Source organism: Pseudopipra pipra, chromosome 15 (assembly GCF_036250125.1).
Source record: "Pseudopipra pipra isolate bDixPip1 chromosome 15, bDixPip1.hap1, whole genome shotgun sequence".
In the NCBI taxonomy this organism is placed as follows: Eukaryota; Metazoa; Chordata; class Aves; order Passeriformes; family Pipridae; genus Pseudopipra; species Pseudopipra pipra.
In genome coordinates, this window is record NC_087563.1 from 1,432,158 (window position 1) to 1,459,703 (window position 27,546).

The 27,546-nt window shown below is 51.4% G+C and overlaps 1 protein-coding gene across 1 annotated transcript; it reads right to left on the reverse strand.

Moving 5' to 3' along the window:
• On the reverse strand, nt 1-27,321 carry ETF1 (eukaryotic translation termination factor 1). The gene is made up of 10 exons (XM_064671407.1): nt 27,062-27,321; nt 12,096-12,271; nt 11,203-11,342; nt 7,750-7,888; nt 6,715-6,905; nt 6,069-6,198; nt 5,559-5,714; nt 4,938-5,002; nt 3,632-3,779; nt 1-2,030 (listed from the first exon to the last, which is right to left on the reverse strand). The coding sequence occupies exons 1-10, from the start codon at nt 27,145-27,147 to the stop codon at nt 1,948-1,950; spliced, it is 1,314 nt and encodes a 437-aa protein (XP_064527477.1). The 5' UTR covers nt 27,148-27,321; the 3' UTR covers nt 1-1,947.
• Between the last annotated feature and the right edge of the window lie 225 nt (nt 27,322-27,546).

Sequence of the window (27,546 nt, forward strand, 5' to 3'; positions counted from 1 at the left end):
TATATTCTTAAATATGGTTTAATACTCTTCTCCATTTCTGTACATCACAACACCAAGATATCACTGCTTGGGATCTCTCTGCAGAGGCTATATAGTAGCGAAGGCTAGGAATTTCCACCCCCGTTGAACGTGTTTGCATGTGTAAGTGTAATACATATCAGTATATATTGATATACACATCAATATATAATGCAATATATATCACTGAAGAGAACACATTGATTAAAGAAATACAAAAATTTGGCATCATTTCCAAACTTAAATAGTAAAAATAAAAACTACAAAAAGGAGCTGCATACCCTAATGTATCATGTGAAACAACAAGCAGTATATTCAAAAATGTAAATTTACATCCAATTTTTGTGGTCTTGTCATGTCACATTAGACCCATTTACAATGGCAGAATCCAGAACATACCGCTGTGAGGGCCCCGGGGGTGCTCAGACCTGGCTCTGGGCACAGCCACGGCACACCCAGCCCCACCTTCCGTGAGAATTCCAGCTTGGCTGTGAGAGCGACAGCAAAGCCACCTGCCAGGTTAGAGACCAGGGTTACAAATTGTATTGCTCACAGGAATTTTGGACCTCAAAGAACAGCGTGGCAGAGATTTTAAGACAAGCTCCCCCTCCGTTCAAGTGAACCAGGATCATGGGACAAGAGGCAGGTTTGCAGCCGGCGACGCACCAGGAGGGCAGGACAGGCCCGGCTCCCAGGGGAGTGCCAGGAACTCACACCCCGGGAAGAGGCAGGACCAGAGCCCCGGGAAGAAGCAGGACATGTGCATGTGCATGTGCATGATCTGTGCCAGTGCTCCCCTGGCCTGCAGGACCCCCCAACACCCGGAGCAGGTCGGGCTGTGCTCTGGGGAACGGGCAGGACACAGCCTTGGGGGTCTGGGGCACCCAGGGGCTTTAACCCATGAAGGGCACATCCCCTCCAGGACAGACACTGCCTTAGTGCTGGGAGATGGTGTCCCCAGGGCCTGTGCCAGCGCTCCAAGGGTTGGTATCCAACGTTCCACACCCCCAGCACTAAAGTTTCAGCCTTCACTGACTCAGTATTCCTGTAAAATACCCACTTCCCTTAAAGAACTGTGGGTTCAAATTCACATAATCAAGGAAACCTTACGCAGTCCTAAAGCAAAAAGAAAAACTTACTGAGGAACAAAAAGCCAAGTGTACCTTACTTCACTGAAATCTCATGTTTATTTTTGTCAAGACTGAAAAAAAAAAAATAGAATTCCTGAAGGCTGCACTGCTCAAATCCAAATTAAGCCCGAGACTTCAGCAGCATTTCCATTGCAATCCATGAAGTGCATTTCCTAGTTTACAAGAGCAGTGTTTCTGCAAACAGATTAAAGCACGTTTGGCTGGTGAGCCTCCCCAAACCATTGGAATTTGCAAGCCACACGTTATGAACTAGCACTCAGGTCAGTGCCTCTTCAAGCTTTTGAAGAGAATGGCTCCAACCTCGTTACATTTCTTCTGCAGTCTAAGCTGAGAATGCCATGTAAATGGGTCACGGCGCTGCCAAATGCAGCAATTGATTTCTCCAATCAAAGTATAAAGAAACAAACCAGTAGGATCTTACTTCTATTAATTTTTGAAGGAAGAGGTTTACAGCAGTTAATGTATCATGAAGGTTAAAAAAATCATTTCCATAAAATACAAGAGCAACCAATTTCACCATTGAGTAAAAGTAAAAACTGGGATTCTTTTTTAAATTAGTCCAAAGTGGCATATAGGAACTTAGTAGTTTGCTGCTGTACTGACACTATGACAAATCAAAGTGTAGGGTTTTGCTTTCTTAAATCCAATGCTTGTGGATCAAGTTCTGGAAATGTTCCAATTCTAAGGCAGGGATCTGTTGTGTTTTCCACCATGAGTTTGCTCCTTGGGTTGGATGCTGGAGGGGCGAGGCACGTTTTGCCGGACCCAGGTCGACTACCTAGTAGTCATCAAGGTCAAAAAATTCATCGTCTCCTCCTTGGTATTCCATGCCCTGGAAGTCCACTCGGTACCGCAAGATACCTGGCAAAGACAACACGCTTTAGCTTCTTCAAAATTCCACCTGAACAGTTTCCTGAGCCCTGGCTGCACATCCAGAGCTTCCCAATTAACGCTCAGCAGCCAGCTCAGGCTCCTGCTGAGCCCTGCCAGCAGACATGCAGCTGGAGTGACAAATCCACAGGGAACTCACGGCCAAAAGGAAGGAATGCCCACCTGCCCAGCCAGGCCAGATTCCTCCTGGAAGAGCTGAGCCCATTCTAGAATCGTATCACAGAATTATGAAATGGTTTGGGTTGGGAGGGACCTTAAAGCTCATCTCATCCCCCCCTGCCATGGGCAGGGACACCTCCCACTGTCCCAGGTTGCTCCAAGCCCCTTCCAACCTGGCCTTGGACACTTCCAGGAATCCAGGGGCAGCCACAGCTTCTCTGGGCAACCTGTGCCAGGGCCTCACCACCCTCACAGGGAAGGATTTTCTTCTTAATATTTCTTTTGGGGTTGTATTTCCAAAAAATACCAGTAGCAGATCACTTGTTCCAATGTAACTGCTCCGACAGAGGCCTGTCAGTTAAATCCAGAGGGCAGCTGGCACTGAGGTTACTTTTACAGTGCAGGAAAAGCAGGATTTAGTGGCTGTATTCCTGGACTCTTCCCACCCTAAACACCAATCCAGGGTTCTGGGAAGCCTTATCCCATTTACTGAGGTGAAGGCTATTTTCAAGGGGTATTTCCCTTCCAGTCTACCAGGCCTGGGAGCAAAGAGGATCCCACCATGTGAAGAGGCTGGATCTGGCAGGAAATTAAGGACTCCTGGAATTACAAACCTGAACACTCAGAAACCTGTTGCTCCTTATGTAGCCAGAGAATCCAAGCTTGTTTCCTTCTGATTGGTTCTCTGGGCCTAGAAATTCCTGTTTCCAATACATTCATCCCTGGTTCACATCCATCAAGCCAAGCACAACCAGAGGCAGAGCTGGCTTAGCAGCAAAGCAGTCCCAGCTCTGTCCTGGAATCCCTGGCCTGGGCAGAACATGGAGCGTGGCAGGTGGTTGTGCCCTGCCCTGCCAATGATTTTTGTCAGCCTGAAGCACAGGATCCACCTGCACCTCTGCTGATCCTGGTCACTGAGCTCAGGAGAAGGACTAAAGCCTTCCAGGGCCTCACTGCTCCATGAAGTTGGGCTAAAAACACTTTTACTTTGACAAGAAGCACAAGACCAGAGAGCCAAGCACAGGGAAGGTCTGAGAGCTGAGTAAGGGATCCAACTGCCCCAGGAGCTGGGCTGGGGTTTGTCAGACCCCCCTGCACTCTGGGCACTGCAGAGACACAGTGAGGCAGCTCAGGGCCCTCCTGACATGCCCAGCTGGAAAGGAGGGCAGCCCCCCCCTGAGCACTCTGGAGGACAGAGGGACTGAGGAACACAGCTGGGCAGTGACAGCTGCCCACCAGGCATCATCATCCTGCTGCACAGGGAATGAGTTCACCTGGACATCCCTGGTGAACACCATTTCTTCTTGAACCAGTTTCGTGACTGACAGGACTAAGACTAATCCTACTATTGGTACCAGACTATCAAATCAACCACTAAACCCCCACCCCCACATTTTTCTCTTGCAATTTACCTCCAATTCCTCCAAATCCTTTCACAAATTGGGATCCTTCTTGTGATTTGTCTGTAACAATTTCCAATGTTGCTCCAAATTTCTTGTAGTTGTTTGCAAACCACTCCAGGAGGGGCATACTTTCTATCAGTTCGTGTTCCTGCCCAGTCTGTGGAGACATTGGAAGGGAGAAATGAATAATAAAAACTGTCCTGGTCACTGTCTGTTTGGTATTGAGAAAATTCACACCAAAAGTTGGCTTTGGCTTAAAAATCACCACGGTTCTGTCATTCCTAAGAAGGACAGCAGCCTTAATGCTCCACAGGAAGCTTCGTGGTGGAAGGCATTCCTGACAACTGTGTCAGACAGTGCTGGCTCAAGCAGAAGGCTCCTGGTGCTATAAAATGAAACACTGACAGGCCTTGTTTTGGGCCTCTCTAATCTGGAACTTGGGGCAAAAGCCAGAGAGAAAATGCCTTGTTTGTTCTTCTGCTCAAGTGTCACCTCATGCTACACTCTCAGTTTTCATTGTTCCTTTAGACTTGTTCTACACCCTGCAAAGATTCCAGCCCACTCAAAGAGGCACTGCCTCCAGTCAGGAGCACTGATCCATGCAGATACAGAGGCCAAAAGCACAGTTTTGTAACTAGAAGGTCAAGTGATTATTGACATAGACACACATCACTGCAGGTAACACTGTAGACCTTCCATGCACAGAAGGAATCAGCAATTCCCTCCAGCAGGGAAAGCAGCTGGAAATGGCCTCCCTGGCACAACTCTGATGACTCAGGGATGCCTACCCTTTGGGCAAGGGACACACTTTTTTGCCCAGTTTACTCTGCAAAGTAACACAGACCCCCCCCCACCTCATCAGGGCTTTCTGACCTGCACAGGCAGCAAATGACAGCTCCACACATCCAACACAGCCCACAGCAAACACTGCCCTGCACCTCAGTCTGTGTCATGCTCTGTAACCTCACAGTGGTTCTGCACGGACCAAATCAGTGCACAGTGAGCAGGGAGCAATGGTTTGGGACCTTGGCCTGCATGGTGGCCACCAAACTCCTGTAGCAGATGGTCTGAAGGTGGCCCAAGCCCCTGTACTGCCTGTCGCCTCAGCCCACTTACACAGCCTTGGAACTGGCAGCAGGGAACACTGGAGAAAAGCAAGTCCAGGGGTTACACTGGAGGTGAACAGAAGAGCCACAGGTTACTGCCTTGAAGTCTCACATGAGTGCCAGAAGGTCACCACGCTCATGTGCTTGTGCCAAACTAAGCCCTGCACCAGTAACTGAGAATAAACCCACAAGCCCCAAAGCTGGAATACCTCCTTATCTGTGAAGTGGGATTTATCCTTCTCTTGTTCTGGTGTCAAATACAGGATCTTCTCCTCTGAGAAGCAAGAAAAAAAAATAGCATTAGGTTGGATAAAAGTACCAGATGCAGGTTAAAGGCAGCAAGAGACTGAGCACAGCCAGCAATTACAGCTCAGAGGGTCTGCTCACTGCCACTGACTTCCTTTCCAGCTGAAGCTCTCCCAGCAACCAAGGAGGGCACAGCAGCAGGGAACAGCTGTGGTGCCAACACCAGAATAGGGAGAGGCCCTGCTGTGGGCACAGGGTTTGTCTGCAGTCAGTGAGAATGGTGTTTCTGGCCCTAAGGGTCACATCAGCCTCCCCTCTGGCATCACACTTTCACAGCTGGAAGGCAGGTTCCAGGCTGGCCCTGTGACAAACTGCCACCCTGGCACTGCAATTCCCTCTCTGCAGGGCAATCCTGCTTGTTGCAGGATTTTCCCCCGGAGCTGGGAAGCTGCAGGTCAGTGACCTGCCCACACAACCTCCCTGTGATCAGATCTCCTCAGGGAGCTCCTCCAGAGTGACCCCTCCCCGTGACACAGTTCAGGTGTCAAACCCTCAAGGACCCGGTCTCCCAAAGCGCCACCTACCCTCCGTGCCTTGGCAGTGCAGGACATATCTCATTATATCCAGGTTTTCATAGACTATCAGTATCTCTACTGCTCCCATTTCCAAAGCTTTTAGTGTATCTTCCACACCAAAGCAGTACTTCCCCGTGTCCTGACTGATCTCATCGAAGTATCGTCCTGCAGCCAGGGCACAAAGAAAGAGACTGTCACCAGCACTCATCCCACCACACTCAGCTTGAAACAAGCTTCATTTGAATGCAAGAAGAAGAAACTGTCACCAGAAGGCCTGGAACTAAGGCAATCTCTGGTGAAAGGCTGGAGAAGGCTAAAGAAGATGGGGAGAAAAAAATAAACAAACATCCCCCCCAGTATTTGAGGTGCCCAGGTAGCAGAAAGGATCACAAGTCACACTCTCAGCCACCATGGCAGGGCTGGGGCAGCCCAAAGGCACTACCAGGAGGTTGGAAGCATGACCAGCATATTCAGTCACACGTGTCTGGCTCAGGAGGAGGCTGCACGTGCAGCACTTACCTATTAGTTTTTTCTCTTGGATGAATTTCACATTGGAGAGGACCTCAGTTGACAATTCAATCGCTTGATTGAACCCATTTTCTCCTCCATATGAAATGTCAACTAGTTTGAGCACTTTGGATTGCAACCGCTAAACAAGGGAAAGAGGAGACAGGAAAAATTAAATCTATTCCAGAGCAGGGCCATCAGATTCCTTCATCCCACCACGAGAGTACAGGCCTGGCAAGAGTCACTGCATTCATCTGCTGGGCTTCACTTGCAAGCACAAGCTCTGAGTCAGAGGGACCTCTGAATGCACGATATTGAACCACAATTTTCAGGCAACAGGAACTAAGATTTGGTTTATTGGAGTTTAATTCCTATAAAGCTTCTACTTTAGATTTAGGGAGACAAAGAACATGAATGCTATTTCCAAACCAGGGAGGACAGATTTCTTACTGGTACTGTTTTAAGAAAAGGAGATCTCCTGCAAGGAGGGATTAGGAAAGGGAGAGCTCTTTGGATACCCCACACTTTTAGTTCTGATCCAGTCACTTCAGACACAAGTTACACCCCTCCCGAGAAGCATCTCAGGGCTACTGTCGGTATCACCACGTTACCACCAACAGCTTCAACAGGGGAGCTCTGCTCAGGAAAGGCCACTCACCTGATCAAACATGTCAGACTGACTGAGTTCAGTTTTGAAATCAGCTGACCCAGCCAGGACGAGCCCGGCCACGTTGACCTTGTCCCCGGAGATGAAGAGCTGCACGGCCGTCTCGGCCACCTTGCGCACGTAGTTGTGCCGCTTCTCCATCCGCAGGCGGGCGAAGCGCAGGGCAGACTGACCTCCCCGACCTGCATGAGAGGGCTGAGCCAGCCTGGGCACCACTGCACTCCAGGAGGGCTGTCAGAACACGGGCCCAACCAGGCCCTCAAGAACCAAAGCCAAGGCAGCTGCAGCAGTCTGCCACAAGCCAAGTCGTGACACTCATGGCACAGGCAGTGAACAAAGAGAGTCCATTCACAGCAAGAGATTTTTCTCCACATATCCCATAGAGGAAAATATGGTGATTTTCTTTTCTTTCTATACAGACTCACAACTCTCTATAGAAACTGAACATCTGTGCACATTCTGCATTTCCTTTGGTGCACTGCTGCAGTGAGCCCAGCAGCCCCTGCTGCACAACCTTACTGCGGGACACATTTCTGTTTCATTTTGTCTCATCCCACTCTCCACAGGACAGTAGGCCAGGAATACCTAACAGTCAGTGCCTTACTACCACAGAGCATTATAGAGTGGAACTCAAATTCTCCTTGCTCCATGAGGCTTCTGTGCTTCTTGCAGGGAACAACTTCCTGCTCTTCACTGATGTTTGCACACAACACCACGGGATGCAAACTTTAAACCAAGTGGGATTACTACCTGTGCTACTAACATTTCATTAAAACTGTCCCAAAACCAAGTAAAGGGTCAAATGCACCAAGAAATAAAAAGTGCCACTTTTAGGATCAGCTGCATATTACCATGATTCATTAATTCTGACAGAAGGTTCAGACTAGAGGCTTTGCTGTCAGATTCCAAGGAAGCAAAGACTTGAATAGAGCTAAACCCCTACAGGCCAAGTTCCCTGCTTCCACTCCCACATCCCACCCCAGGACATGCTGCTGCAGACAGTCTAGAGGCAGACTAGTGTGTTACCATGCTTCTTTGGAAGATCCACAGTGAATTTGTGCAGGACTTCTCGTGTGTTTCCTTGCAGGGTTCCAAAGAGTGCCCCACTCCCATCTATTACAATAAAGCCAAACTTGCTGTCGTCGGAGAGCAGCGCCGTGAGGGCCTGGAACAGAGCAGAGGTGTCACTGAGCACAGGGGGTGAGGGACCCTGGCTCAGACAGCTCACCACAGACAGCACAGCTCAACCAGTTTTAGTTCTGTAGGTGGTCATTGCTGTTTGTTTTACAAATAAACTACAGGAAGAGCAGCAGATTCAGAAGCTGTGACTATTCCAGCCCACTGCAGAATGGTTTGGGTTGGAAGGGACTTTAAAGATCATCTCATTCCCACCCCCTGCCATGGGCAGGGACACCTTCCACTAGCCCAAGCTGCTCCAACTCCCTTCCAACCTGGCCTTGGACACTTCCAGGGATCCAGGGGCAGCCACAGCTTCTCTGGGCAACCTGGGCCAAGGCCTCACCACCCCCACAGGGAAGGATTCCTTCCATATACAATCCAATCTCATGCAACACTGTCAAGAGCATAAAGGAAACTCGAGTTTAATTTTGATCACTATTTCACAGCCTTGCCAGTTCCTCACCTGAGATCATGGGCAGGTGTGACAGCACAGCCCCAGAGATGGGCTCAGGGAGGTGAGAAGGGAAATGATCACACCTACAAGGCTGCAGCACCTCCCTGCCTGGCACAGATGGAAGAGTCATTTTCCCAGCACTCCAGCCAGGAAAGCAGAACTTGTTCAGTTGACTGTCAGTTCATTTTTGCACTCCAAAGCACTGACACAGCCTCTCAACTCACCTCTACCACAACTACCGGGCTGCTGCACCTGCTGACTTCAAGCCCCACAGGCAGAATGATTAAATCTATAGTGTCTGTGGCAGATTCAGCCTTACAGAACACAAGTCACAGCAGCAATAGTTGTTCTGTGCATAACTGCTTACGGAGAAGACAGCCGTGACATTTGCTGCAAAATGAAGTTATCCTTCCATTTTCTTCCCTGTAAAGGAGGCAGCTGAATTCATCCCATAAGATCATTTAAGTTGACCAACAACTAAAGCACTGCACAGCATCAAGGGGTTTGAGTTACTTTTGCCCACCTTCCTGCCCAGCCTTGCTTCTGGTGGTGTGGGACATCCCAAGCACCCCAACCTAAACTCCCATTTCAAGGGAATCTGTCAGCTACTGCTCCCTCAAGGGCCACCTGAGCAGGTGGAAACATCCAGCACACACACTCCTTCTCATTTATACATGCCCCAAAAAACTAATAGCCAGAATCCTCTTTCTAACTGGCAAACCCACATCAGCAGGATGGAGAACTTGTCAAACTCCAGATTGCTTTAAGTCCCCAGTTTAATACTGAAAGTGATGGTGCTGGTTTACTGCACAGGCCCTTTAGCCTGCCTGCCTGATTACTGGGCTGAACTGAAAGGATAAAAACCATCAGTCATCCTCTTCCAAAATCCACAAACCAAGCTACAGCTTTCGAGCTTCAAAGAAACAGGCACTAAGGTTTAATGGAATCTCCTGGCCAAAATAAATATTCTGTATTAATTCCCCAGCAATGGGATGAATGAGAGGAGGAAGTGGCATATTACATTGCAACTGGGATAGAGCCAAGCAAATCATGTGACTGGAATGAACACTCCAGCCAAGGTATCAAAATAAGTCATTGTAAGCTCTGCCCCTCAGACCCATCGGGCTCCGATCCCCTCGGGGAGGTGCTTTGGTTTCACACAGGCAATAAAACATCCAGAGGAATTCTTATCAGATAACTCTTGCCAGGGAGCAGATGACTGCGGCTCTGATGGTCTTGATTCCCTCTTATTTCAATACAGTATCCAGTGATCAGTGATTCCCTCAGTCTCCCCTCTGTCAGCAATTCCACTGTTTGACCTATCAAGCACCAAAAAGAGACTATTGCTTTTGTTCTGTTCCTGCAGCCTGGACTGAGTTTCCTCTTTGCAGCTTTAGCCTGAAGGTGAAGATCACCTCCTTTCCCTGCTCCTTCACATCCCCTTCTCCAGATTTCCTAGGAAATCTGTGAGTGCACAGAGCCAGCTGCCCTGTCTGTTAGCTCAGGATGCATGCTGGGGGAACCATGGGGTTAAAGGCATTGCTCTACAACCAAAGAGATGGACAAAGCCCAGAATTCGGTGCTCACATCACACAGCAGGCTTTACAGCTCCATCTGATTCTGCAGAAGTAAAATAATCCCCTACTCCCAAGGGGAGAGCACACAGCCCCAGAGGGAGGGCCTGTCAGCAATCACACCACCCGGAGCAGCAACGACCAGAGTCCTCTCAGGTCACTGCCACACACCAGCACCAGTGCACTTGGAGCTGCCTCCTGGGAACAGCCTGCTGGACACTTTTGGATTGAGTCAGTGCCCTGAGGCAATATACTCAGCAGAGGACACCAAATTAATCCCTCTCCTGACAAGGCAGAAGGAAACCCACCCCTGTCCCACTGCCAACAATGGCAGGGACAAACACCTCCCTGGCTCTCTCCTGAATTCTCTTATCTACCTCTTGCTTTCACTTGCCTGTGGACACATGGACTCAGCAGAACTCTAAACCCGGACCTGTGCACAGGTTTGTATTGCTGGTAGGCCAAAGATGTGTTGGGATTTCATCCTTTGTGGGGACACAGAATATCAGGGATGTACCTCACCTGTTCCTTCCTGTAATCCTACCCTTTGAAAGCCAGTAATGGATTGGATCTCCAAAAACCCAAGCAAACAAGCAGAACTACCTCACTGAAGGGCCTCTCAAGCCCATGTCACATGGGTTTGACAACAGAATTAAGTCTCAGCCCACAGATCTACTGTGGTGAACACCCTGGACATGGGGGGAATGGTGTACTGCAAACACTGAGACCTCTGCACCTGCCAGAGCCAAAACAGAGGCAACAAACTGACTGCTATAATCCACATTACTTTAAATATGCCTCAAACCATTCATTTAACTTAATTAGATGTTGGATAAAAATAATCTCACTTTATCCCAGACAGATGAGGCACATGCCAGTTCTCCATCAAGGGTCTCAGTTAACACATCTGATATCAAGACTGGCAACACTGATAATTATCTTGGCAGTACTTTAAGGCCTGGCTTGGAATAAGATCTATGGGCCTCTGCAGTTAAGAAGAAAGCTCTCTGCCTCCAGTTACAGAGAGGAGCTTATGTTTGTGGGTGACACCAACTCAGCAGTCAGGGGCTGGGCCATGACATCAGTGTGGCAGGAGCTGGCAGCGTCTCAACTCCCTTCAGCAAACATCACACATTTGTGGCCAGTCACAAGCCCTCCCCAGAGCATGTGCTCCCAGAAGCCTGCTGTTCCACAGGCTCAGCACACCCAGGTGGGCCCAGGCAGCCCAGCAAAGCAGGCTGACTTTGGCTGCTGCAACAGGAGAATTCTTACCTCTGTGTGGAATTTGTTGTCACACAAATACAACGACGTATTGATTGGTTTGAAAGGTTCAAAGTCAATGTTGACCTTCTTCTCTTTTCCTTCTTCTGTCACAATTGTTCCACAGTAAACAACCAGACCATTTGGAGGTACTATAAACAACACAATGCAGTTTTAGTTCACTAAGAAACATGGCAAGCTGCACCCATCACAAACTAACTGCCAGACCTTGAGACTTATGGCAAAGTTGAAATTAAAGTTCCCAAATCTTTAAGTTTCCCTTTCCCCACCTCATTCCCTCCCAGAGCTCTACAATGGAAAACAAACTCATTTAGTGCACCTATGCCTACAATGATCTGTTAAACCCAGGAGCTTGCAAACTCACAGGACCCAGAGAAAGGCTGAAGAGCCCCATGGAGCTCTCCTAGTGCTCATACAGTGATTTACAGACTGACCATCCCAAGGAAGGCCACATGCCAGTGTAAAGGCAATAATGATGAACTCTTTCAGTGCTCATTTTAGATGGTCTGAGTCTGTTCCCTCCCAAATGATGGCAGCTGCACAGTGCATAAGGCACACAGAAGTTTCTGCTTGATGCAAAATCACTTTAATGCAAATGAACTATTGTGGAATAAATAGCTCCTAAATCTGGCCAAGTTTAGCAGAATCAGCACTGCTAAGGACAGAATCATGAGCCTGCTTATTAAAGACAAGGACCACCACACTATTCTAGTCCCAAAGTCCACCCCTGTAGTAGCCATCCAAGGGCAACATACCTGGAATATCAGTGCAAAACAGCAGCACAGGCCAACAGATTTGATTAGCAGAAAACTGCATAGTGCAGGAACTTAAGGCTGCTTCCAAGAAAGGGAAGTGTGCCAGCATCCATACAAGCTAGAAGTTACCTTTGTTATAGAGTTTCAGTCTTTGCTGTACAGATGTAATGGCTCCCAGTACTGAAAGGCGATTCACTCGAGACTTAATGTTGGAGGCAGTGCCAAACTCGTCCGCCAGCATTTTCGCCACTCGCGAGATCTGGTCTTTGGGGGGAATGATCAGTGATATCATGCTGGTACCATTGCTGAGAAGGGAAAAGAGAAGGGTTGTGAGCAGCCAGCCACCAAAGCAACAAGTGTACCCACACGATATTCCACACATGCCATTGTCTCCCATCCCTCCCGCCCCGCCAAGGATGCTTCTTCACTGCTACCAGTGTAATTCCCCTTCTGCTGGACAGTAATGGGACAGTAAAGAAAATAAAACAGGCTCTTCAGAGGATTTGACTCCATAACCCAGTGTTCAGGTTTGCCACTACCAAGCACGTCCTCCAAAAGCTGCTTGTTAAACCTGGGATGCTACTCTGGGAAAAAAAGAACACCCGTGCAGGCTAAGGGCTGGGAGCTGAAGGCAGGGAAGCAGCTCCCAGCAGAGATTATTTCAAACAGTGCAGCCACATACTTTAAGGACCATTCCATTTGTTCTCAGACAGCTGGAGCACCCGGCAGCCCAAGTGCTGTTTTAACACTTTGTTTTCCTCAGATTAATACAGAAAACAAAACTGGAAGGATCCCTTTGCCTCAGTCAGCCTTTTGTATTTCCCCACTAGCACTCTGCTCTCCAGAGCATCTCCCCGGCTCTGGCAGCTGCTTTAACTAAACTGTGCTTAAGTACATGACTGCTGGTTCACAAGCACCAACCCCAGGCATGGAGTCAGGAGATAAGACCCCACAAATCACAGAAAAGGCTTAAATTACATGAAAATAAGTAAGTTTGATATTGATTTCTCCTACGGCTTTGGGATGGATCCTGCAGAGGTCTTAATCCCCAAAGCCGCCTCATGGTTCAAATCCATCCAAAGCCAGAAGGAAAACTGGGGAAGTTCCCATCTGCCTTCCAGCAGGTACCTCCCATTTGCCATTGAAGTATCTCAGATGTCTGAAGTGCTGCTTCTGCATTGTCTCAAATTTAACCCAGACCTCATGCTTCCCATTAGAGTAATGGCAAAAAAATCAAATACCTCATCATATCCTCCAGCCCTCTCTCAAGGGCAAACCAGCTAAGCTCTGTGAAAAAACCTCTTCTCAGGATTCTGAGTCAGAGAACCAACAAAGTGCTTTTCAGACATCAAAAAAATGGGGTTTTGCTCTTTTACATTTCTTAGGGGAGGAGAAGACTAACACAGCCCCTGCCTGCTGCTGTTCCAGACTGTCACGCACTAATGTCCTGCCTGAAGTGTTTGGGCTACAGAGGCAGCAGGGAAGTGCTTTAAAAAGCATCACTTCATTAGCCTCTTTACAGAAGTTGGACAGCCCTCTCCCAAAGATCTTCAATCCGGGCCAAGTTGAAACAGATGCTGGTAGGTCAAATAAGTCCCCGACCTTAAAGACAACTAATTGGTTTTAATATCCAAGATCCCCATACACACTAATCAAGAAAGTCACAGAGACACTTGCCCGTGTTATTCCCAGAAGGAGCTTTGAGCCATGCTGACAGCTCTCAGGCTTCCAGGTCACACCAGCCAAGAACACTCCAGATCCTGCTCAATTAAAGCAGTTGGCTACCCCAGAGAATGGCGCCAGCCTTAGGGGAGAGATAATGGCCTATCATCCCCAGCAGGCTCCTTTGAGGAAGAGGCTGATCAGAATGAAAGCAACTCTTCCTAACTTCCCTGAAAGCAGCACTCATCTCTTCCTCTGAACAAAGAAAGTCTCAGACTTCCCAGAGATTAGACTATCACAACCTCCTGCATTAACTAAGGGCATCCCAGTGTGGCAGTTGGGTGCTCCCTGGCTCTCCTGCTAGGAAGAGATTTCATACAATTCTTCCTGAATTGAGGACGGAGGGGAAAGAGCAGACAGAGTCATGTCACTGGCTGCCTGGGAGAAGAGCCCTGACACCTACATTTCCTGTCAGGGAGCTGCAGAGCCAGAAGGTCCCCCCAGAACCTCATTTTCTCCAGGCTGAGACCCCTCAGCTGCTCCTGGTGCTCCAGCCCCTTCTCCAGCTTTGTGAACAGCAAGAAGGAAGGCTGGGTGTGCCCTCCCAAGATCAACCCTTCAGTAAAAAAGCCTTGTAAAGCTACCTTCAGTTTTTAAATGCAGGGCAGCCCTCAGATCCCAGCCCTGGCCCCGTGCTGTGTTCCACTGCCCCAGAACTGAGCACTGAGCACCCGTGGGATCAGACTGGGGGTTATTTGTACCACACACAGCACCTTAACTACAGAGCAGAGACACATCCCTGGCCCTTGGAAACACCCTGCCCAAGGTGACACAGTGGCCTTCACAAGCCCTCGTGACTTATTACTGCAAACAAACAAACCAGAAGGGTCTCTCAGATGCTGCACTCCCTCCCCCTCACTTAAATCTCAAACTAGTTCAACACAGCACAGCACTGTGCTTGGTCTAACCCTTCAGCAAATTCCAGCCTGGATTTATATCCAAAAGCACCTTCCACTACCAACATCAAGTGCACTTCTTGGCTTTGGCATGCTTTCACCACTACAGAGCCAAAGCTATTTTTGGCTCTAACCAATTCCTGCAGAATCCAGGGACACAGCTGGTGTGCAGCTTGCCACGGGAGCAGCAGCAGCCCGAGCACACCGTGGCATCCCAGGCTGCTGGAAGCCCAGAGCACCAGGAGCCAGCCAGCATGTCACCAGTGTCCCTGGACACCCAAGGGGGGAGCCCCTGCCACGTGCTGCTGCTGCCACTGCCCGCTGGGCACAGCCCAGCCACCCAGCCCAGAGGCTCATTAGGCAGCCAGGAAACTGAGGGGACAGCCAGCACCCCCTGCTTGTCTCCCTCTTGCTCCAACAAGCACAAGGTCAGGACTAAACACTAAACATCCCAGAATGGTTGAGACCAGCAAGACACCAGCGGAAGCAGATGGGCAACAGGAATTAGGATGGCTGCAGAACTCCCTCACACACCACTAACACCTTGCTATCCTACCATGGAAGGGCATTTTTCCCCTCTCCAAGCAAGCTTGTGCCTTCTGACCTTCCTGCAGGATGGCAAGGTCTAAAAAACCCTGTGGTTGCATCTGCTGAACTCACCACAGTGAGACAAAACGCAGCAATGAGTTTCTAAGAAAGCTGTTGTTCAAAAACACTCAGAAAAAAGTAGGTTATTCTGCAGAGGAAGACAATTTCCAGGTCTCCTCTGGGTCTTTGCAGCCTCAACAAGACAACAGGTATTTCTGCAAATCCCATCCTGCCCCCCTGGCAGCTGGGAGATGAGCTGCCACCAGGTTCAGCAGGTGAACCTGGGAATGAGTCAGATACTTCCCCTGAATCATCCTCAGGCCTCCCAAAATGGGTCTTTCCAGAGAGCAGACCCCAAACCCAGGGGGCTCTGCTGAGTGTGAGGCACAGGGGATGTTCCCAGCCCGGCCCCACACACCCGGTACGGTGGTGAATTGAGTATCCAATCCAGATTAAGGGCAGTGTTCACACTGGCACCTGGGATCCAGCATGGAATGAGCTGCTTCTTCCCTGGATCACCCCCAGTGCTCCTGAAGGAAGGACGGACCCAGTTCCAGATTATATCCTGCTCAGCACAATCCCAGTTTCACAGCACTGCTAAGGTTTCCCCCTGGTTTAGGACAGCCAGCCAAGCTCTGCCAGAGCAGCTGGAAGCTAATGCTTCCCGACAGAACTGAGCCAGGGAGATGGCAGCAGCTCCAGACAGTTGCTGTCCCTATTCTGGGCTAAGGAGTGCCTGCACAGCAGCCAAAGAGCTGCCATTGTAATCCAAGGACGTGATGCTCCAGGATGTTTGCTCTGCAGGAAAGGGCATCCCAGACACAGGCCAGCACAACGTGTGCCACTGCACGTGGGACTGGGGAGGGGAAAACAATCAGGGGCACCAAGGGCACCAGCCCACACACTGTAAGAACCACGGGGGCAGTTAAGTGCCAGCTCTGGGAAGGCAGAAGCCCTGTGCTGCCTGGCACTGTGGGTACTGCTCACTGTGCCAGCCCTGCCAGGAACTGGCAATTAGCTCAGATTTATCACTGCCTGGAATGAGCAGCACTAGGTATCTCTGGGATAGAACATGAGGATCCAGCCTCCAACTTTTCCTAAAGCACTGCAGGTAGGCTCCAACTTTCTCCTACAGCCTGGCATAGAGTTGTTTGGGGAAAAAAGGGGAAGTAAGAACAAGCATATTTTGCTCTCCCAAGACAGTAAGTTCTTTAGACAATCAAGTTTTGTGTATAGGACAGTCTGTTCTTATCATTAAAACTTTGACGTTAATAAAGGAATTTCAGGCAACTGTATCACAAAACAAACAGCTTTCCCAGACAGAGAGACCTCAGAGCAAGTGTTAACAAGTTATCACAGCGAGTGGCAGCGTGGGCAGCGCTGAATCCCTGCTGACATAGGCCCAAAAAGCTGAAGGGAAAAGTCTTGCCACTCCACCTGCAAGCAGGTACTACAGCAGCCAAGGAGCTTGTTTTCCCTGCAAGGTCCTCCTGCACTGTCTAAGAGGAACCACAGAATCACAGAACATGCTGAGCTGGAAGGGACCCACAAGGATCATCCAGTCCAACCCCTGGCCCTGCACAGGCCCATCCCCAGGAGTCACCCCCTGTGCCCCAGAGGATCATCCACTGCACTGGGGCAGCCCCACCTGCAATGCTAGGGCAGTTTGGGGCACCACAATATAAGGCAGATATTGAGCCATTAGAGAGTGTTCAAAGGAGGCAACAGAGATGGGGAAGGGCCTTGATTTGAAGGCGTGGGAGGACACTGAGGGCACTTGGTGTGTTCAGCTGGAGCAGAGGAGACTGAGGGGAGACCTCAGTGCAGTTCCAACTGCCTGGGCAGGGGCAGAGGAGGGGCAGGGACTGAGCTCTGCTCTGGGGGGACCAGGGACAGCAGCCAGGGAATGGCTGGAGCTGTGTCAGGGCAGGCTCAGGTTGGATCTCAGCAAAAGGTTCTTCCCCAGAGGCTGGTTGAGCACTGCCCAGGCTCCCCAGGGCAGTGGGCACAGCCCCAAGGCTGCCAGAGCTCCAGGAGGGTTTGGCTGATCCTCTGGGGCACAGGGGGTGACTCTTGGGGGTGGACCTGTGCAGGGCCAGGGGTTGGACTGGATGATCCTTGTGGGTCCCTTCCAACTCAGCACATTCTGTGTTTCTGTCAGCAGATGGCAAGTGCCCAAAGTGGGCAGTGCCCCATGTTAGAGATGAGCTGCCACGAGTGCTCCATTACAGCTGGCACAGGAGCCTCCTGCTCTGGGTGTCCATCCTCACCTGCAGAGGTTTGGTTTCTACTCCCATGCCCATCAGAAGGAACAGCTGAGCAGACCCTTAGGCTTTCAGCTGAAACTAGAACTTGTATTGTAAAAGGCTCCCACTACCTTACACAGTGTTGTGTCAGTGAAATGGTGACCTGAACATGCCACACAAACCAAACCAGCAGCACCAGCCACAGCTCCCCTCAACTTGGCAGACAAGAGCAGCCACAGCCAGAAGTGTGAGAAGAACAGTCAACCTGTCTCCTGCAATTTGGGATATTTGCTGGCACAGGAGAGCAGTAATTTCACAGACATGCTATATAAATAGCAGTGACTGGCCTGCCCTGTGGTATCAGAGACCTGACAAACAGCAGCTGAGCTGTAGCTGTTCCACAATGAAACATTTTACACTGTGTGATAGCACACTGTGTAATGTGGGGATACAGAGGCATGGGAGGCCAGTCATTCTCTAGGACTCAAAATGAGCCTATTTTTACAGGGCACAGCTTCATGAGCATCTTGCTTTCCCCAGGAACCAAGGGCAGCATGAGGCCTGGCAGGAGCACAGAGCAAACAGCTTTCAGATACCGTGATCCTAACCACATTCCACAGCTAGGAAGCTTTCCATGAAACAACTGTTGCCACACGGTGCTCCAAGCAATGTTACCTTCCCCAGGTAACCTCTGCTGGTCTCCATCCAGAGGGGACTGAGTTACTGGGCAGGCACAATATATTCCCAGAAGCCCAAGCTGCCTGGACAGCCAAGACCACCCAAGTCAGACGATGGCTAAACCAGTTCCATCACTGACACATCCACAGCCAGCTGCAAGACAGCTGCCAGCAATATCCATGTAATCCAAGGCAGAACTCCATCAGGCACACGCCACAGGTCCAAGGGCAGAACTGCTTCTGAACAAACATCCCCAGCGCTGCAGGCACATGATGCTTCACCAAAGTCGAGGGCACAGGCCACAGAATCAGTGATGTAAGTAAAAAATATTTTTTGATCCTGTATCTGAGCAGAGATGTTGAATGGAGTGCTATAAAAAGTAAGTGTCCTTTGGTATAGGAGAATACAAAATTGCTGGTTTGGGTTCTCTTACAACACACAGGCCATCGGACACTCCCGATCCATCCCTGCCCTGTAGGCAACAGCTCTGACCTTGCCATAGGGAAGCACATGCTCTCACAACTTATGAATTATGGCTGTGAAGACATAAACAGGTCACAGCTGTGCCCTTTAAAACTTAATGTCTTTTAATAAGACAAAGCCTTCATCAAATAGAAAGTGGCTCAAGTCCACTTGAGATGCCAAATCCAGAGAGACGACAGCAGATGCAAAAGCTGCACAACTTTTCCTGGAAATCCTGTCAGCCTGCTAGGAAAGAGCAGGGACTCTCAGGAGTCTGAGATCCCTCCCAGTGCTTCAGAGGCAATGTCACCTGGAAGCCAAAGGATGCATTGCTTGTGAAAATATCAGCTGACTGCTCTGCAACAAACACAGCCAACATGCCTCAACCTAACTGCTGCTTGGAGGCAACAGCTTTGTGATGTCCCCATCAGAAACACGAACTCCCATCCCTGCTCAGGCAACGGGCTCAGAGCACAGCTCAGCAGGAGACAAGTGCTGCACAGACACCCAGACAGAACACACAGCACTGGTGAGCTCAGAGTGGGACCTACCAGAGCTCCACTCAAGTTTAATGTGAAGTTGGGCCAAAAGCCACACTGTTGGCAGAACTTCCTACAGCACAATTTCAGCAAGAACCTCACAACCCGCACCTCAGTGGTGCTCTGCATTTCACCACAGCTTGCACAGGACTCTGGATCATCTACTAAAAGGCAACACCAACACAAGTTGTTCCTCAAAGGTTTCCAAGTCATCCAAAGAAGGGTATGAAGATAACAAAGAGTCCAGTTCCCAAGCAAAATTAAGAGTTCACCTCTCTGGATCGAGTGACGCCTCCGAAGCAAAGAGAGAGCACAAGATGGGGGCAGGGTGGGTATGAGGAGGGGACTGCAGAGTCAGGAGACCAAGCCATTCTTTCCTCAGGAATCCTTTTCAGCACAAGCATTAACTGGAGAAATTGAGCCCCCCTCCTCTGAACTGAGGAAACACCCCAGATACCAAATTCCTTCATCAGTCCGTAAATGCCACCTCTACCCTGGACAAAGGAAAACCATTTAGCTGCACAGCATGAGACCATGCAGCTGCTCCCCCATGGCTCATACAATGCCAAGCTCTCCTGCTGTAGTCCCTGCAGAGCCCAAGACAGGAATCTTGTACACCATTTTCTGCTAATGCTGGCAGACTGGATAGAAAGAGCCAGAGGAGCTTGAAGACAAACATTAAGACTGTCCTGGAAAGGTATCCTGGCCTTGTACCCTAACCCATTGATCTTCTCGGAGAGGAAAAACCCCTAGATGCCACCAAGCTTACTGAGTGCCAGCTAGGAAGAGAAGCACCAAGCCAGAACCCAAGAGAAAAGCAAGTCTAATCCCCTCAGTGCTCTGCTCCAGCAGCCAGGGAAAGCTTCCCACAGGGAGGCAGCAAATGGCTGCTCCAGCAGGAGCAGAGGCAGGCCTGGCTGGTGCTCACCAAGGGTCAGGTGAGGCAGTGCTTCCCCCCAGCCTGGCCTGCTGCCAGGACCTGCCTCCTGAGCTCCACTGGCCTCCCTCCCCGGGGACAGCATGGAGGTGAGGGAAGAATCAGGTCACGGACTTCTACTGCTCCACAGCACAGCCTGGCCAGCTATCATGTGTCTGAGGGTGCACAGGAGCAGGTAACAGTGAGCCCTTGCCCACTGGTCCACCATGCACCACCTGCCCAGAGGTCAACAGAGGCAGCTCCATGTTCCCAGTCCCCCCATCCCCAACTGGAGCAGCTCCAACACTGTGGCTGCTGCTCAGGCCACCACCAGCACCCAGATCCCAAAATCACTCGTGCAGCTCCAGGAGCAGAGCCCAACCTCATCCCCTACTGCTGAGGAGCACTGAATCAGCACAAGCAGATCCTGCACACCCCACAGACAAGGTGAATCAATGCCACCCCGAAATCCTTGGATTTAAGGAAACACACCACGAAACATAATTGCAGGGCCATGTTTGGAATAGGCCCTATTGGCTGCATCTGACCTCATGTGGAAAGCCCGGATACCCAATTACTGGTAAGTGGAACAGACATTTCTGCGCTTCAGACATTTGTGACTCACTGGGAGGCTCAGTTTTGCCACTGCTCCCCTGCTCTCCCTCCTCCCTCTCCAATTATTAATGCTCCAAGTTTAAAAGACTTGTTGCATTATGCTAATGGGCCATTTGGGTACAAGATGTACACTGAGGGACTGAAACAACAAATCCAGATTTGCTTGTTAAGATGTTAATGCCTCAGATCTACATGGGAATAGGTGGCTAACAGGGGGGAAAAGAAATCATTGCCACCAAGCCAAAAAAGTCTGTCCTCTTTTGAGGTGCTTGCTCCCATCTCCTACCACGTCATTCCTCAGGGGCTCATTCATTAGCTCGATGTGAATGATGATCTGTGCATGAATCACACTGCTCACTAATGATTCACACAGTTGTAAAGAGGTACCAGGCTGCTGAAGGACCCAGGGCTGTCAAACACTCGCTGAGTTCTGACGTGGAGCTGCTCTCCCAGCTCGGGTTCTTTTCAGCCACTCACTGGCAAGTTCTCTCCAAACAGCACTTCCTAATTGCTGCTGTAATTCAAAAGGAACAGGTAGAGCAGGCAGGTGAGAGCCCAGGAAATGTTTTACAACAATTAGACACAGGCAACCAGCAGGACATCAACAACCCCTTGGCCATTCTCCCTGGCTCCAGCTGCCTTCTCACCTGGCACAGGAACGGGGTGGCTTTCTCAGACCACCCACCCTCAGCACCACTGAAACACAAGAGACACTGCCTTGGTCCTGAGAGGTGTGACCAGCCCTGCTCACATGAAATGCGTATTCAGCTTCCAACCCAGCACTATGGAGACTGGCAGCCTGGAGAGACTCCACCAGTCAGAGCAGGGGAACAGCGTGGAAGCAGCTGCTGCACATCCTGCCTGCTCAGCTGCCACAGCCCTCAGCTGTCCCTTCTGCCTGGGACTACTTCTATTCCACCCTCTCTGCAAACATCTCCCTCTCCTCACACTACCAGAAGCAAAAGGCTCAGTATTAATGATAACCTTTACCTCCTTCAGGAACTCCCTTGACAGAAGCAGGCTGAGAAAGCACCACCTTGAGGAAGCAATCTGGCTTAGGTAAGACCTTAAATCACAACCTCTTCCCTAAACATTCCACACTGTAATGGCAGATCATAAAGTCAAAGCAGAAAACTCACTGTCAGTAAAGATAAATTCCACGTGCCACTCTGCAGACCCTCCTCTTCCAGTCCTTGCCCCACATCTGTCCCACATTCCCAGCAGTGTGACAAACAGCAGGTTACCCCAGCGCTGGCCCACTCCAAATTCCAGCTGAAGCAAGACTTTCCTAAAAGAGAGGTCCACTGGAGACACCAGTTTGCAGTGGAGAGACCCTCAAGGCTATGCCATGACTGGCACTAGCTTAACATACCACCACACAGCACCACTTGGAAAGCCAAGTAGCACCTTCCCAGATGGACCAGCTCACCCAGCAAGGTCTCCATCACACTCCCTGTCCTAAGGTGAAATCTCCAGCTCTGCAGAAACAGATCCTATATCAAGAGAGCCCAGACCTGAGGCACAGCCACAACAACAAGCACATCCTGATAAAGAAAAGATCTGCTGGCAGCCTGGGAGCAGGGGAGGGAGCATCTGGATCAACACATCTCTGGCAGTGCAGCTAGAAGCCAGTCATAGGGATGAAATCCCACACCAAATGCTCCTCCTGGTACATGACATCCCTTTAAGCCAAGACAGCTGCACTGATACCTGCCTGGACCCGGTGGTGGTGTTACACTGAATCAAGAGTACACCCCTGCACCCAGGGTGCTCTGCCTGGGATGGAGCAGGAGAATCCACATCAGAGTTGAACATCAACTATTCTGCAGTCCAAGTCATTCTAGCACAGCTGCACCTTCAGCACCATGAAGCTGCACAGCACTTGCCACCAGCAGGACAATCCATCCACAGGCAAGTGCTGCAGGTGCTCCCAGGAGTGACTGAGAATTTGCCTTGCCTAATCCAGGGGGGAAATCCAGCTCACCAGTGCAGCACAAGAGAACCCCAGCACCAGCAGTTTCCCAGGCTTTTGTTCAAAAGAAACTGGGAACAAGGCAAACCAGCACAGGACATGGCTGTCACTGGCCCCAGTTACCCCCCAGGTGCAGCCCAGCAGCTGGTGCTGTGGTGTTAACTCACAGGAAGGTGGGCTCTCGGGCCGCTTTTGGAAAGGCCCATCGGTGGAACAGGTCCAGACTATCCTGTTTGTTCTCCAGAATCACCAGACAGCTCTCAGTCTTGCCAGCTTGCCTGGTCACAAAACGACACCGTCCCAGGACACCCCAGAGGAGGGTGTGCAGAAGCACAGCCTCCTGTCCCTGTTGCACAAGGCTGGGAAACAGCAGCACTGTGTGGCTAATTTCAAGGTTGGGCCCTTTCCATCAGGACCAGCAAGACTCCAGATGGACTGCAGGAGAACTCACCTGCAAATGATGCTTTCTGGGCAAAGCAAGTTGGGCAAATCTTTTATGTCCAAAAAACACACAAGCTTGTCCACCCTCAAGCAGAACTACGTTTCACTTTGCAGGAATTCCCATGTATTTTCAGCCCTCTGTCCTTCCTGGTGACTTTTTATATCTCTCACATTTGGTTTCTCCCACATAGTAGATGCAAGTCTCAACCTGGCAGAATCCAAACCCAGGCAGGAAACAGCATTACTTTGCTTTCCCACAGCTTTGGAGACACCAAAACTTCTCTTTCTCTTCCCATTTCACCATTCTCCTGCTTGGAAACATTTCTTCCAGTTACAACCAGAATAAGTTACTTGTTCAGACTTAGTTTCTGCATTTGCCCTGTTCCCCCACCTTCCAAAACACCTAATTTGGAAAAAATACTCTTCCACACACAGTTTGTCAGCCTCAGTTGTGTTTGCAGGCAGAGCCTTCAGAGACACCCTGCTTTTTGCCTCCTCTTTCCTGGTTTCAGTGAAGTAATCAAGGGCTACTGCTCTGAGCAAGTTCAGGTGCAGGAGATGTCTCCAGGGAACGGGTTCCTGAAGGTTTTACCACTGTAAGGGAGATCCACACGCTGCACCAGCCCCCCCTGCACGCTCATCTGGGGTCAGGATGCCCACCTGTTCTGAAGGTGTCAGTACCATTTCTGATTCCACAAAGAAAGCCCCTGTTTCTAAGACCTGAAGTTTTCCAAACACAATTCAGATGTGACACCCCAGGTCCTCTCCTAGCAAAGAGACTGCTTGTTGTTGCTGATACTTGATTTTGCCAAGCATTTACAGCTTAGATTAGCAAAAAACCCTGCCCATAGCCCAGCTAACTATTCAGAACTGCAGAGACCAAAGGAACAAAAAGGGATTGTCAGTTTAGCACTGACACTGGAAAACTGCATGAAGCAACAGCAGAAAAGCTCTGAGAGAGGACAAGGGGAAAACAGTGGCTAATACTGCCTCTACTTGGGCTGCTGCAACCTCCACCTGGGAAGACACAGCTGCAACTTCTGGGGGCACAGTGTTTCACCAAATCTGTTCCGGAAAACCTGCCTACGGACTGAAAGCAGAATGAATCCCTGTGTAGGGGAGAAGCAGAGATGTCTGATGAAAGTCTGAGCACTCCAAGCTCTCAGAGATGAATGACAAGGCTGGACTTCTGTCAAGGCCATAACAGGCTCATGACCAGCCTTTCACCTCATCTTCTTCTGGCCAGGAAGGTTAATTGCCTGCAGTGCTGAACTTGGATCTCAGTGCTGTCCCTCACACATCTCTGCAGGGACCCAGCTACTTCCCTCCCACCTCCCCAAATCACAAACATCAACTCATTAACTTTGCGCAGGGTCAGACAATTTGCAAGTCAACTTTGAAAGAGCTGGGAGCAGATAAGACACATTTCTGGTTTAGGAAGCAAGTCACAGATACCAGCTCCTTCTAGTCCTGCCAGCAGAGACAGGGCTTTGAGCAGGGGTTGGGGGGTTAAAAATTGTTTCTCATTATTTTGACTTGACAGATTCTTTCTATAGACATCACTGAAAGAGCCTGCTTCCCTTAGCAGGGCTGGGAAAACAATCCAGGGCATTCCCACCAGAGTGTTACCTCAAAGTCTGAGGCAGTCCCACCCTCGCTGGCCTCCAGCTGACCAGCTGGTAAAGCTGAAGCTCCAATCTTCCCCCTCAGTGCTCTGACCAAGCACTGCCCCTTCCCTCATCTATCCCACACTCCATAAAAGCACTTCCTTGCTCTCCTGCCCACTTCACATTTTGTTAACATCCTGCAGACTTCACTGGGATTTTCCCAAAACAGCTGGATAAGAACAGAGGTGCCCCAACCACCACATGCCAACGGAATGTCTAACTCCAGCTTCCTCCATTTCCTGTCCCTTTGATCCACTGCAGGAACAACCAGCACATGAAACTGGGACACTCTGCTGGGTCACTATTAGGAGGACATGAGTAAGGGAAGGTGGAGACGCCAAGGAGTCCTTGGCCCTCCACATCACCCTGTTCAAAGGCTGTGCCCCCTAACCCACCCCAGAACAGGTCTTCCTACTCCACAGGAAGAGGAAGCGACTCTCCCAAAGGCCGGAAAAGCCTGTTCCACTGCTCACACCTCCTGTGCAGGGCAGCTGGCACAACTTGCAGCATCTCTTCTCCTTACTGGACCCAAACTAGACTAATTTTAGCCAGGGCTCCCTGGAAGCACGACACGCATTCCCACACAAGCAGCCTAAGAACTGCTGCCGTCAGCACCTTCCTCAGGTGGTGGTTTGGCACATATTTAACCAAGGAACAGCAGGATCACAACACCTAAGAGAGGTGCTGGATCCAGGGGGCTCAGCTAAACCTCCCACACGGATCTGACGGTGCCCATGGCACCTTTACCACAAAGCAGGTGTGCCAGGGGTCACTGATGGGGACCAGGGAAGGCACCTGGGCTGTGGCCCCAGGAAGCTGATACCCCCAACGGCCACTGCCCTTCAGCCTCTCCTCTGCCAGGAGCTCTCCAATACCTTAACCTTCTCCTATCCCAAACAATACTAGAGGCGGGCACATTCCTAATCAGGGAGACCCAAAATGCCAAGTCTACACTTCCCAACTCCCCCCCAGCCTCCCCCAGTGCTGTTACAGACACCTATTTCACAGGCTGCAGTGGGTGCCCGTGGCTTCTCAAGCCCTCTGTACTTCCAGGCAGCAGCTCTGTGTTTGCTGGGACCCCTGTGGGCACAACCTGTGCTGTTCAAAGGCACAGCCCAGTGATCAGCTCTGGCAGCCAAAGTCCACTCTGCCACAGGGAAGGGCAGCCCAGGCTCCCCACTCCCTTCTCCCACAGCCCCAGCCCTGCACAGCTGCATCATATATCAGAGTAAAATATATTTAGGGAGACCTGTGGCTCAAGTTCCCCTCCTGCCTGGGTTAGTTTTCAGTCACTGATTCCCCACCCTGCTCCACACAGAACAAGCCCCGGCACTGAGGAAATGGCAGAAGGGCAGCTGGGCCTCTGTGAAGAAGCCTGTCCCAAGGCTTCTGAGGGGCACAGAACACTGCCAGTGGTGCCCCAGGTACAGAGACACCTGCTCAGGTGAGCCTGTGGAAACTGGAGCCACTGGGCTGGCCAAGGAGTAACCTTTCATTTTTATTTTATGAAAGTATATCCTTAGACACACTTTCTTTGCTATTTTACAGCCCCAGAACCTTGAGATCTCACAATTCCTCGAGCCCAAGTGGGTCCTCGACCAATGTAACCAAACACTGTTGAATTACCCACCCAAACAGGCACTTTTGGCATGAGGCAGCTGCAGGAACAACCAGCAATTTTACTTCTGGTGGGAAAAAAAGAAATCAAAGTGCCAGGAGGATATAAGTGGGATTAGAGACCTGAAATTTAACACTACCCAAACTCTGGAAAAGGTTGCTTTCAGGGGAATGGAGCCGAGCCCTTCCCTGGAAGGGCTGAGACAGATCAAGTGAGTGTCAGTAAGAGAAGCACTCGAGTCAGCGCTGCCTCAGCCCCCGCTCCCTGCCCTCGCCCCGCTCCTTCCCTGGCCCAGCTGGTCCCTTGGGAGCAGCCCAAGGCTGCACGGGGGGCACGGGAGCGTCTCCTCCGGCTGGAATCCGCCCGCCCGCGGTGCCAGCTGGCACGGCCGGCCGGCTGGGCCGGGAATGGGGGCCGCACCGGGCCCGGGGTCCCGGTCGGGACACGCACCGGAGCCGGCCCGCGGGGCGGAGGGGCCTCGCCCGCCCGGAGTGCGGGGGCAGAAGCGGGGGAGCGGGTGCGGGACCGCCCCGCCCGGGGCAGCCGCGGCCCCTCCCGTGCGGGGAGCGCGGTCCCGCTCCCCCCGGCCCCCCCAAGGGCCGCACAAAGGGCCCGGCCCGGCGCTGCCCCGCCGCGTCCCCGCTCGGGCCCGGGCAGCGCCCCGGCCGCGGCCCCGCTCTCGGGCCGGGCCCCCCCCAGCGCTGCGGGGGCGGCGGCCCCGGGCCCGGCGCTCACCCGCGCGCCGCCTCCAGGCTCTTGATGAGCTTCTTGATCTTCCAGATCTCCACGTTGCGGTCGGCGGCGCTGGGGTCGTCCGCCATCTTCTGCGCGGCGGCGGGTCCGGCGGGGCCGGGGCGCGGTGCGGCGGGGCGGGCCGGGGCGGGTGCCGGGCGCTGCCGTGCGGGCCCGGCGGCTCCGGGCGCGGTCGGTGCCCGCTCCCCCCGGCGCGCGGCGCTGACGTCGCACGCGGTGCTCGCGCTCCCCCGCGCCGCGCACCATGTGTTGCAATCGCCTCACATGGGGCCCCTCGCGTCACTTCCGGGGAGGGGGGGCCGCCGCCGGCGGGGCGCAGTGCCATTGGCCACCACCCCTCCGCGCGCGCGCGGGGCACGCTGGGCAGCGTAGTCCCGGGGAGGGGCGGCTGGTCTCGCGAGAGCTGAGCGGCACCGCCCGCGCGCGCTTAAAGGGGCCCGGGGGGGCGGGGCCGGGAGCGTGAGGGG